Source organism: Chiloscyllium plagiosum, chromosome 19 (genome assembly GCF_004010195.1).
Source record: "Chiloscyllium plagiosum isolate BGI_BamShark_2017 chromosome 19, ASM401019v2, whole genome shotgun sequence".
Lineage (NCBI taxonomy): Eukaryota > Metazoa > Chordata > Chondrichthyes > Orectolobiformes > Hemiscylliidae > Chiloscyllium > Chiloscyllium plagiosum.
The window spans coordinates 12,441,720-12,454,401 of record NC_057728.1 but is presented as its reverse complement, the minus strand read 5'-3'; the positions used below and the strand labels follow the sequence as shown (position 1 = coordinate 12,454,401).

The window sequence follows — 12,682 nt, the reverse complement described above, 5'->3', positions numbered from 1 at the left end:
GAATACGGGTTTTATTACATTTGATGTTAACACATTCCGAGCATGTAAGAGACTTAAATATACACTCTGGTTAGTTGTAGGTTAGATTAGTAGATAGTTGAGTTTTGTCTGTTTGTTTTTTTTTTTCGGTTTTTTTTTCTCGGTTTTTTTTTGTTGTTTTGTTTTTTTTTGGTCAAATTTTGGCTATTGTATATTTGAGCTAATTGTATATCAATGTTTATATCTGAGAGTTTTGTTTATTTTTGTAAACTTGTAAAAATGTTAAATTTCTAATAAAAATATCTATATAAAAAAAGATTCAATGTGAAAACATTGAACACTGTCATCATTAACATTTAAAAGTTCTAAAATTATCTTTAAAGCTATTATTGGACAAATCTGGGAACAGAAGCTTGGTATTGCATCTTTCATAGTTGTCTTGCAGGTGGTGTGAGGCTGAAACTGGGCAGCAACAATTCTCAGAAGTTATATCAACCACATTTGAATAAGTCCCAAATTCCATGGGATTATTTGTACTGATGCAAAACCAAAATCTATTTCATAAACACGAATTCTATGTAAATTATTGTGACAACCATTTTGTCACATTGTTTGAAAAATAAAGCAGAACAACTGAACAAGTGGAAGTAAAGATACAACAGGAAAATGTACTTCTTACAAACATATAAATTATTTTTTTATTTACAAAGCCTGTTACAAAACAAAAACAAAATCCCTCACTAGAGAATATCTCCAAGCTGGGTGTTGAACCATGGCAGTATCAATCAGAAACAAGGTTTGTTCAATTTATTTTCTCTGTATGCCATCAAATTAACTATTTACAGCTATTCTAGACATCATTCTGTTAACAATACCACAAAGATGAAGATAGGCATGAAATGAATGCAATGACACTGCTGTGGGAATGGGGCTGGTAGTGGAAGAGATGGAAAAGAAAAGTGCACAAAGCAAATTGAAAATACGTAGTGTTATTAAATCCATTTACAAAAAGGAGACCAGTTACAGTATGGCACGCAGGATTATTTTTACATGCTTTCATTATCTTTGAATGGGGTATAAATTGAAATCTGCAGTAGGAAAGCACAATGAGGCAGGTGCAAATTCTTGTCTGTGCAACAGCAGTATTAACACACCCATGACTGACCAGCAATGCAAAACCCACAGAGTTTTGTCAAAATGCCATGGGTCAACAGTGTAACAAAAAAATAAGGTGTAAATAGAAAAACTTTCTTTTCCCAAGAATTCACTGAGATTCAGCAATAATATAATAATGCTGTATAAACTATTTTCTACAAAGTTTTTGATCAGCTTTATATACAATTGTTACATTAATACAAAAGAAGGCATACAGTATTTCTGCTGTCTCTTTATGGCTGACAGGCTTATGCATTACGTCCATGATTTGTACTGGTCTAAAATACAATACCAAAACCCACAATGTGGGTAAAGCACTAACACCTTTTATAGTTTCCAAGCTGTCCCCTTCAGTCATGGACTACCTTTGCATCTCACTGCCCTTTAGCAGTTTCTGATGAGCACAGCCAGTTTCAGAAGGAAAATTTGTATTCACGACAGACATCAGCTTTTGTTTTATAATATATATATATAAAAAAATTATTCTAATTATTGGGAATTTATTTCCCACCCCCTGTAGTTTTATAACAACCCACAATAAATTAGAAAAATTAAAATACTTATAAGCTCCTAAGCTAACCATGACAAACATTTGTGCAAAAATAACAACAGATATGTACACAATTTTCAGTCTAACAAAATGTACATAGCAAAAGTTCAATCCAAATTTATTTTAAAAATATATAAACGCACAACTTCTGACTTTCCTAAATTCTATGTCTGAACCTATCCTGGTCAGTTAGAGCATTAATAAAATGATAAATCATAAATTAAAGAAAATTAACACGAACAATTAAAGGAACAACTGGGTGGATGATGATTAGCTTAAGAAAAATATTTCTCTGTGCCATAACTTCATTCTAACAGTCTCTGCACACCAGCTTTAGTTTATTTTACAGAATGTCCTTCTCTTTTAACTACTATCCATTATTAAAAACCTTAAAAATCCATCCTTGTTATAAGAACATTCTTGTCCTTTTTTAATCCATACCTGTCCCCTTCTAATTGGGAAGAATCCATCACAAATAAGTGCACTTTTAACACTGAATAATAAAATATCATTAACACTTCCTTTACCCTTGCTCTCGACTTATCTCTCAACAGTCCCCCTGCAAATACACTCATGACATTATAAAGCTAGAAAACTCCACCTTGTTGTAACATCTTCATACAAAGCTGGCAGCAATCAAGTTTCCATTACCCTCTTCATCGTTTAAAATAGTATCTCAAGATTCCACTTGTGTCACAAGTAGAACAAATTTTGCCATCAGCAAAAAAAAATTATGTAAAAATGTATGTAATTGTTTCGTGGTAGCTGGGTCTCTTCAGGGTTCGAATTATAAATGCAATACTAAAGTGAGTGCTGGTACAACAAAGGTTAGACATTTTCCTTAAATGTCTCACACTGCGCAAGACCTGCCAAGTCACAAAACATTTTAGTGATAGGATATGTCCTTTATATAAAACTTATAGGGATACAAATTGTAATCAGGGTGGATTCCATAAATCCTGCCAATTGTCAAGAATTTAAAAAACATCAAGAATAAAAATAGATTGTGATGACGTTTAGTTTTATGCTTTTGCCAAGTCATTTAGATCATGATTAACATTGCAGATTATAATTATCCCCATGGAAGGGGGCAAGGGGGAATAAAATCATGATTACCCCGACTTTTCTAGAATTTGTTACATTGCGTTGTTATATTGGATGTCCCTAAACCACCACCAAACACAGCAAGTGAAATAGGGTTTTCGCTCTTACAATAAAGGAATGATTGGTAAGTCATCGTACACTCATTCACCATTGCTAGAAGAATGGGGGAAAAGGCCGCTAGGAGGTGTTGGCTGAGAGGGAGAGCTCCTCATGTCTTCAGAGCAGAGGTTTTCATCTTATCGATGCAGTCCATCATACAGTCGAAGGCAAGTACCATTGTCACTTGTAACCACTGTCTTAGGCTACTACCCCATAAAGTCAGCTTTCACTGATGAACTTTTGGCTGCAAAAAAGATAAATAAAATTAATCTCTCACATAAACAGAGAGAAGCAAAAACAGAGTTTGTTAAATATAGCAATATCATACTAAAGCGGAGAACTGACAGAAAAAGAATTGGTCATAATTTGGACAATATACACACAATCATTCTTCCCTCTCTCCCAATCCTTGACAAAATAGAAAATTTGGGCTGAGAAAAGGGCAAACCAAGATTAAGGTTAAATGACAAATGATTAAATTAAAAATCACAACACATTTATTGGACAGCCAGTGGCTGTAGCAGCTATTGGAAATCTGGGATGGGATGGAGTTTTAGGTTGCATTAGCAGACTAGCCTAAAGAGGATCATTAATTGGACATGCACAGGCAGGTAGCTGTGACCAATCCCCTCCCACAATCCAGCTTGTTCTAAAATGGCACTAATGCAGAACCAAACTGGCAAACCAGCACAGTAGCCAGAAATGGGAAATTGCCAGCTTGTCCACTTTCAGACTCACCTCCTCAGCTAAATAAAATTCAGCCCAGTAAATGTAATGACTGCATAAATGATTTTTCAATAATTATAGTAGCTAGATGCAATCCTAATAATCCAATTAATGAAAGATGTTCTCTCTCATAACTTTAGCTTATCCCAACTGTTGATCCAGCTGGGTAATAAGTTTCTTTAACAGCTCAATCCACTTTGACTTGAGTGTTATAGACACTTCCTTTAAAACATGTATACTTAAAAGTTGTATATGCAATTATTTTTTCTGGGGATGTCTTCCAGCAGAGAGGTTTCCTGAAGTGTATAGTTTTGAGGGGATAATATTCTCACCATTACAAATGTGAATCTGTTAATTATTCTTATATTGTCTACAGATAAAGCAAAGCCCATGCTGTAATCAAAGTTTTTTAGGCAACTGTACACTGTTTTATTATTTCAGCAAATAACAGCAATTTTCTAGATAAATAACTTCAAAGGTACTACAGCTTTCTTCACAGGGACTATCAATCTCTGACAAACAGTGCACGGGAAAATGAAGAACATGGAAAAAATCAGTTATACACCTAACAGGACTGGACTGTAGTATTCTATAGCTGTAGATATCGTAATCAATTTCCTTACCTGGGAGTCAAATAAAGTTTTTAAAGGATTAATTTACCTCAAGGAATTCTCTACTGTGTGTCAGCTTCTTGATTTTTAAGGGAAGTGGTTATATTACATTAGAGTTTGAAGCTTTTTCTTTCAGTTTTGCGTCCTAAGTTGTCTGTTTCTCACAGGGTGTGTCTTGAAGTGGACGGGAAATTAAGTTAAGTATCAGTGCTGTCCCGGTCAATTTGTAAAAGTATCAATAGATTCCACGTTTGAATGCTGCTTATGCTAAACACATATAAGTAACTTGATACCAGTTACAAGATGGACTACTGTTTAGTATTAGCCAGAAACTTTGAAGTAAACATGAAGCTCTGCGAGGTCCCATAGATTTATACAAAGGTTACACTTAGGAACCAATTAAAAATCTATGTTGCTACCTTATGATCATCATGATATGCTACACATCTGTATCAGTGTGAAATTTTGATACCTACTTGTCTGTTACCATGTACAGGGTTCGTTGTAGTTGAAGGACTGGACTGTGATAAAGAAACGCTGCTACCTTTTCCAATCTGCTTGAAAGAAATGAGAATGTTAAAAAATTCAAGTAATAGAAAACTTGCCACTTACCAATTTGTCATCACGAAAAGAGAGATTAATTTCTAGTAACATTGGTGATGCAAGATTGTGAACATCACCGACTCTTTTCAAAAACAATAACGAGTATCAATGCTAGTTCAGTTAAATAACTGCACAACAAAAGAATTATTTACACTTTAAGAAAATTTAGAGTCAAACCCAACATGACTTACAAGTTGAGTATAACACACGTTTCGTCAATACAAATTGCCTATAACGCAATCGACAAATTGTGGACATTGTCTGGATAAAGCAAACTTTCTACTGAACAGGTAAAGTGATTTTCTATCGCGGTTTTCCACAGCCTGATCTTCTATCGCGGTTTTATAGACTGATTTTCTATAGCACGAGGTTGCAGAGGAACTCAGCCATCATGTTATACCAGAGCCCTTCTGTATATTATTAAGGAAGGGAGGGTTCGATGACAGGATCAAAAAAATGTTTATTGTCAATACAATCTCAGAGATAGCAGCAGAAGTACTGTCATTGAAACCACCAATAAATAAAACTACTTTAGATTTCCTGAGCAGTTAGAATTGTTTAATTAGTAATCTCAAGGGAAAAGATTTGATAAGAAAATAATCAATCTAACTGAATTCCATATTAAGCTTGAAATCAATGAACTTGGTCCTAAAAGAGAAACTTGAGCTTAAACAAAATTAATTACAAAGCCAAGAGGAGGCAGTGAGCTAAGGCTGATTAGGTAAATAGATGACAAGGTGCAGAATAAACAAACAGTATGAATTAAGGAAACAATTCAAATATTCAACAAAAATAAATTGAAAAATAAAAACTCAGCAAAAAGGATCTGTCCATGGCTTACAAAGGAAATTAAGAATAGTATTAGATTAACTGAAGAAGTTTAAGTGTTGTAAACAGCAGTACTATGTCTGAAGATTGAGTGTGTTTTAGAAACCAGTAAAGGGCCATCAATACAATTGATAAAAAGGAAAAAAAATATAATGAGAGCAAATGATCCATGAATATAAAAACAAATAAGGACTTTTAGAGGTATACAAAAAGGAGAGTAGCAAAGTAAACATCAGTCCCAGAGAAGGAAAAGCAGGAAAAATCATCATAAGCAATGAGGAAATGACAGAGACACTGAATAAATGTTTTGCATTTGCCTTCACAGCAGCAGACACAAATTACACACCAGAAATAAAGAGTAACCAAGGGGCTAATATGAAAAGGAAATTAAAGTCATTTATATCACCAGAGAAAAAGTACTGAAGAAACTCAGAAGAAAATCTGTCAAAATCACAGGAGTGGACCCAGCCTAGGAATTGATTGAAATTCTAAAAGAGCTGCAGAGATAGTACAACACCACTATTTAAGGAAGGATGGTGTAAAGAAAATGGAGAGCTGCAGGCCAATTAGCTCTGCATCAGTCGTAAAATGTTAAAATCTCTTAAGGAAATCTTAACAACACACTGAGAAAATTATAGTATAATTTGATAAATATCAATATTGTTTCCCTGTTGTAAAACTATGTTTGAAAATTTATTAGGGCTTTCTGAACATGTAACTAGTGGGAAAGATAAAGAGGAGTTTATAGTATATTTGGATTTCCAAAATGCACTCAATAAAACACCAAGGGAAAGGTTAGTATGCGAGAGCTCAGGGATAAAAACAGATGCTGCTGTAGAAACTGAGAGGGTCTGACAGCACCTACGAAGAGAGAAACAGCTTAAAGTTTCAAATCCAATATGACTTCCACAGAACTGGAGATTCTTCTTAAGATGAGTCATTTTGACTCAAAATATTAACTCAGCTCTTCTGTCCATAGATGTTATCAGATGTGCTGAGTTTCTATTTTTATTTCAGATCTCCAACATCTGCAGGATTTGAATTAGTAAGGGCTCAGGATGTTGAGGTAACATATTGCTATGAATAGAGGATTGCTTAATGGAGAGAAACCAATAGACAGAAATAAGGGACTAGGAGCATTTAAAAGTTGGCAGATCGTGATCAGTGAAGTATCAAAACAGTCAGTGCTGGGGTCTCTACCACAGTGAAAATGTGATACAACCAAATGGGATAACTCAAAATTCCAATTGTGTCAAAGTCATCAATTAGTCCTGCCAGCAGAATATCAAGTCTCAATTCCAGATGCTTATAATAAGCTGAACATTTGCACTGGCTACTCTGTATTAGCCAAAATTGGAAATGGACAATATGAGACCAGCTGCCGTCTTAAACCACTCGTGATTTCTAGGTACCTGAAGAGGAAACACTCAAGTTTAAAAGAAAAAGGCAGAAGGATTTAGAGCAGTGACCCCAGCAGCCATCAACAGAAAAAGTGTTTCAGGCTTTTATAATGATAGGATTTTGATAGGAAATGCTCTGAATATTTCTACCTTTTTCTTTAAAGCATGTAACCTGTCCAAAAAGCTAAATATCTCAAGGCATCCTGTAACTGCCCATTCATTTTCTCTGCTGTCATCTATGAGGCCACAGGTTTGCCACCTTGGGACTACCATGCACATCACCAAACTATGTTTGATTTGAATCTTGCAAGAATTCTTATGCAATTCGATTCATCAAGGCTTTATCGGACTCGCAATTCAAATTAGTCACATAAAGTGACAAAATAATGCAAGGGTAGATGAGAATGCAAGTTGTGAGGAGAACACAAAAGGCTGCAAAGAGATATAGAGATAGTTTGAATGAGTAACGAGATGCTAGATGTGGGGAAGTGAGAGGTTATTCACATTGTTAGCAACAGAAATGCAGAGCTTTTTAAAAAACGGTGAAAATTCTAAATACTGAAATTTTGGATGTACTCACAGGAGAAGCATAAAGCTAAAGGTGGAAAACAGTATATTATTCTTGTACAAATCCTCACGGCTATCTCCACGTTAGCCACGGCTCAGTTGGTAGTTCTCTTGCCTCTGAATTAGAAAGTCCGTGGCTTTAAGCCCTACTTGAGAAGTGTGAGCATACAGTCTAGGCAGTCAATTCAAGGAACGCTGCATCATCTGAGGAGCTGTTTCCAAATCAGATGCTGAACTGAAGCCCCTTCATCCCTCTCCGGTGGAATAAGAACCATTATTCAAAGAGTATGGCAGATGACCCTCATGCACTAACCAAATACCTACCGCTTAACCAACATTATTAAATTAACAGATGACTTTAAAAATTCATTCACGGGATGTATACATCATAGAAAGGCCAGTATTTATTGTCTGACACTAATTGTCCTTCAGGTGGAGGTGGTGAGCCGCTTTCTTAACCCCTGCGGTTCATTGTTATGATCCCAGCTGATGGTATCCTTGGATAATTCAGATGCAAGACTGGAATCTGGCCTAGCAGTATTTTTTTTACTTAATGATGTAGTTTTTCACTGAATGACAAGCATATATACTGCAGATTTGGTCTTAACAATAAAACTTTAGTTTATTATGCATAAGAAATTAGCTGAAATAATATAGACCAGACTTTTTTACATAAAACACAGCCTGAAAGATTTTCATGGCAAAAATGCAATCCCATCTATCCAAACACCATCACTTTACAGTACACAAACACCAGAACAGTGGCAGGATATAACATCAGTGCTTCACCAAAGACTCTCTCTGATTATGTTACCTAGTCATGGTGACGAAACATCTGAAAACAAACCTTCCAGCTCAGTGAGCTAACTTACATACATATCATCAATCTGAGCTACAAATCTTCTCAAAGATTGCTAATATTTCCCCTCTCCATAACATCTATATCGCATCACATTTGACTTACCTGTTTCTTTCAAATCCCAGCCTTGAGAGTTTGATAGCCTTTTACTAATTATTCACACAGAGATTAAATTTTCTCAGCTATTTAGAGCCCTGAAGGGTCTACATGAAACCATTATAGCCTGGAACTTCAGCCAAGATCCTTACACTGAAGAAATCTAGTTCCTAAATTTTCTCAAACATCTTTAAGCCAGAAACTTCTGCAAAACTGAAACCAAAAGCTTTCCAAGCTATGGGCTTTCCCCTAAACAAAATAAAATCAATTCTTGATTCTTCTAAACCAAAGGAGAAAGTGAAGACTGCAGATGCTGGAGATCAGAGCTGAAAATGTGTTGCTGGAAAAGCGCAGGTCAGGCAGCATCCAGGGAGCAGGAGAATCGACATTTCGGGCATGAGCCCAAAGGAAGGGCTCATGCCCGAAAGTTGATTCTCCTGCTCATTGGATGCTGTCTGACCTGCTGCACTTTTCCAGCAACACACTTTCAGCTCTTCTAAACCAAAGGCAAGCTAATGTTTTTCAATGTTCACTCGGTCAATTATAATACTCTCACAATGCAAACAAATTCCCATTATTACTCCAGGGACACTCTGTCATCTTGATTTTAAAAGAAATACCGACAGGTTATTCATTAAATTCCTTCATAAACTCAGACCAAATCCGCCAGTTTAAAATCCGAACTCGAAAATAAATAATATTAAAATTCATATATATCACACATCTTCTGTCATGCCACACAAAGATTTTGGAGGCTTTGGCTTCCAATTAGTTTCTTAACTGTCCACCACTGCATATGATGGCATATGGCAAAACTGGTCTGTGAGACAGCTCCAGCAAGTGTGGCTTGAGACGCCAGTTATCAATGAACAGGACTTTGCAGTGTCGGTATCCATTGCAGAAGATTAATACTGTCCAGCTTTATTATTAAATCACATATCTTGTTGATGTCTTAGAGACCTTACAATGCACATATTCTCTATCATTTGTTTCCCAACATGACCCTGACTGACTGTACTTCTAACTATCTGTAAAGCAGTTTAGAGTCACCCTATCATGATGGAAGGTGTTATATTCAATCCAAAGTCGCCTTTCTTCTCAAAAACTACAACTTTGTACTTGCTGCTTCATAAAGAGAAGTAACAAGGATAGTTCAAGAACTTTGACTTCAGTTATAAATGAGTTACTTGCAAAACAGCCTGTTGTCATTGTAACTGAACGGTTTGGAATAGAGAAAAGAAACATTTCAACAAGATATTCATTCATTCCCTATTGATTCTCAGGCATTGAAAAGCAAAACTATACAATAAATCATGTCAAGTTCTATAGTTTAATTAGGTGCAACATGGTTTACATTAACAATTTTGATTGTAGTATGTTGGTTTCTGTACAAATCAAAGAAAGAACTTAAATAAAGTGAGACAGCAATTGCAAAGGTGAGGGATATGAAGACAGCATCAAAAATCCCCAAACAAAAGGTCAAGTTTACAGCATTGCTTTGCATAGCGAAATTGATAAATAATGCAAGTTAAATAAAGAAAGAACAGCTAACTCTACCAAATGGTCATTTGGTAGCAAAGAATTTGAGTATTCCTGAAAACTGAAAAAAAAAATTGTCCCAATGATTCGCTTGCGATCATCAAGACAATTCACAAGAATACCAATTTAAAGAGAAAACATTACTTTTAAACAAAACAAGATGTGTGCGTTCATTGCTTGTCAAGTGAACACTGACTGATAGAGGTGCTGCAACAGGAGAATGCTCCTGTTCATAATGATTGACAGTTAACTACCAGGTTTTGCTTCATCTTTGATTACAAATGTGAAATATGGTGTATGAATTTCAGTGCCAGTGTAATGCTAGGTATTTGGCTATAGTCCCAAAGACTGGCAGATTATGTCAAACAGTATTTCCCTTTGAATTGAAAACAAGGGGTGCTGGAGATCACAGCAATTCAGGCAGAATCTATGGAGAGAGTTTGCAATATATCCAATCAATCTGGACTTGCAAAACGTGCAATGCAGTGTCCAACCTTAGATGTGATTCTGTAATTAGATAAACTTTGCAGAATAATCCTGAGTGTGTGAAGAATTATGCTAACAACCAATGGTCAGTCAGACTCATAGTGTGGTGTACTTGCATATGTTGGAAGCTACCTATTATTACACAGAAACTTGTTCTTTGCAAAAGGCAAGAGTATTGCACTTATTTTGACTCAATAGGCCAAGTTTCATTTCTTATGGAACTGCCATGCACAATGTCAATATTAATATTTAACATTAAAATTAAGCCTGTCAGAACTGTCAATCAACAAATATATCCTCTCCTTGACAACTGTATGAAGTTGAAGCATGCTGTTTACAATCAAGGCATCAAAGACAATCCCAAGACAAGCAGCCAGCCGCATATCTACACCATCACTAAGAGCACTGTATTCATCTCTGTAACTTCACCCAAGTCCATCCTATCTCATCTCATCTGCTGCTGAATCTCCTGATGCTAAAATCACACAATTAAAACTCTCTTGCTAGTTTTAAGGCTTCAAATGATTGCTTCAGCTTTACATCTCAGAACATGAAGAATATGATTACTTCAGGAGAGTTTTCAGCACAACAGATACTGAAATTGAAAGTGCAGATGATATTCCCATGCATATGCTGGCCTTGTCCTTCTAGATGGTAGAGACCATACACTGGAAAGGTGTTGGTCAAAAGGAGTGTTAGTGAAATGCTGCAATGCATCTTGTAGATGGTACACAGCTGCTGTGTCTGCAATAGACTGAATTTTGAAGACATTGGGTGAGGTGCCAATCAAGCAGGCTGTATTGTCCCAAATGGTGTCAAGTTTTGAGTTTTGCTGGAGCTCCACTCTAATTGAGACAAGTGCTAAATCTAACTGTATTATGGTCACTACCTTCAAAGTGGTTACCCAGTTCATCCACTTGCCTGGCTTCATTCCCTGAGACTAAATCTAAAATTGTGTCTGCACTCATTAGGCTCCTTATATGGTAGTTCAGTAAAACGTTCTCTTGAATGGAAGAATTTAGTGCCCTTTGTGTCTTTCATACTGTTCATATTCCAATTGATACTATAGTAGTTGAAGTTCCCAACCTTTATTGCTTTTGCACTCAGAAGTTTGAGTACTTATTTGCTCTTCTATCCCACGTCCACTAGCTGGTCTATAGTACATCCTGGACAGATTGGCTGTCCTCTTTTATTTCTGAATTCAACCCACATGCCGTCATTTAGAGTCATAGAGATGTACAGCACGGAAACAGACCCTTGGGTCCAACACGCCTATGCTAACCAGATATCCCAACCCAATCTAGTCCCACCTGCCAGCACCCAGCCCATATCCCTCCAAACCCTTCCTATTCATATACCCATCCAGATGCCTTTTAAATGTTGCAATTGTAGCAGCCTCCACCACTTCCTCTGGTAGCTCATTCCATACACATCACCCTCTGCGTGAAAACGTTGCCCCTTAGGTCTCATTTATATCTTTCTCCTTTCACACTAGACCTATGCCCTCTAGTTCTGAACTCCCCCACCCCAGCGAAAAGACTTTGTCTTTTTATCCTATCCATGCCCTCACGATTTTATAAACCTTTATAAGGTCACCCCTCAGCCTCCGATGCTCCAGGAAAAACAGCCCCAGCCTGTTCAGCCTCTTCCTATAGCCCAAATCCTCCAACCCTGGCAACATCCATGTAAATCTTTGCTGAACCCTTTCAAGTTTCACAACATCTTTCCGATTGGAAGGAGACCAGAATTGCATGCAATATTCCAACAGTGGCCTAACCAATGTCCTGTACAGCCACAACATGACCTCCCAATTCCTGTACTCAATACTCTGACTCACTCCCAAACCATTTATATAAATGATGAAAAGTAGCGGACCCAGCACCCATCCTTGTGGCACTCCACTGGTCACAGGCCTCCACCACCACCTTCTGACTTCTACCTTTGAGCTGGTTGTGTATCCAAATGATTAGTTCTCCCTGTATTCCAAGAAGAAGGGCTTATGCCTGAAACGTCGATTCTCCTGTTCCTTGGATGCTGCCTGACCTGCTGCGCTTTTCCAGCAACACATTTTCAGCTTCCA

General features: G+C 36.7%; 1 protein-coding gene across 12 annotated transcripts in view; it reads right to left on the bottom strand.

Moving 5' to 3' along the window:
* Positions 1-646: 646 nt before the first annotated feature.
* The window catches only part of LOC122559522 (ataxin-7-like protein 1), a 244,320-nt gene continuing 232,284 nt past the window's right edge, over positions 647-12,682 (bottom strand). For all 12 annotated transcript variants that reach the window (XM_043709110.1, XM_043709111.1, XM_043709114.1 and 9 more), the window contains 2 exons: positions 4,701-4,778; positions 647-3,131 (listed from right to left, as the gene is read on the bottom strand). In XM_043709110.1, coding sequence (XP_043565045.1) covers positions 3,114-3,131; positions 4,701-4,778 — 96 coding nt within the window. In that variant the 3' untranslated portion in view covers positions 647-3,113. The remainder of the gene's footprint in view (positions 3,132-4,700; positions 4,779-12,682) is intronic.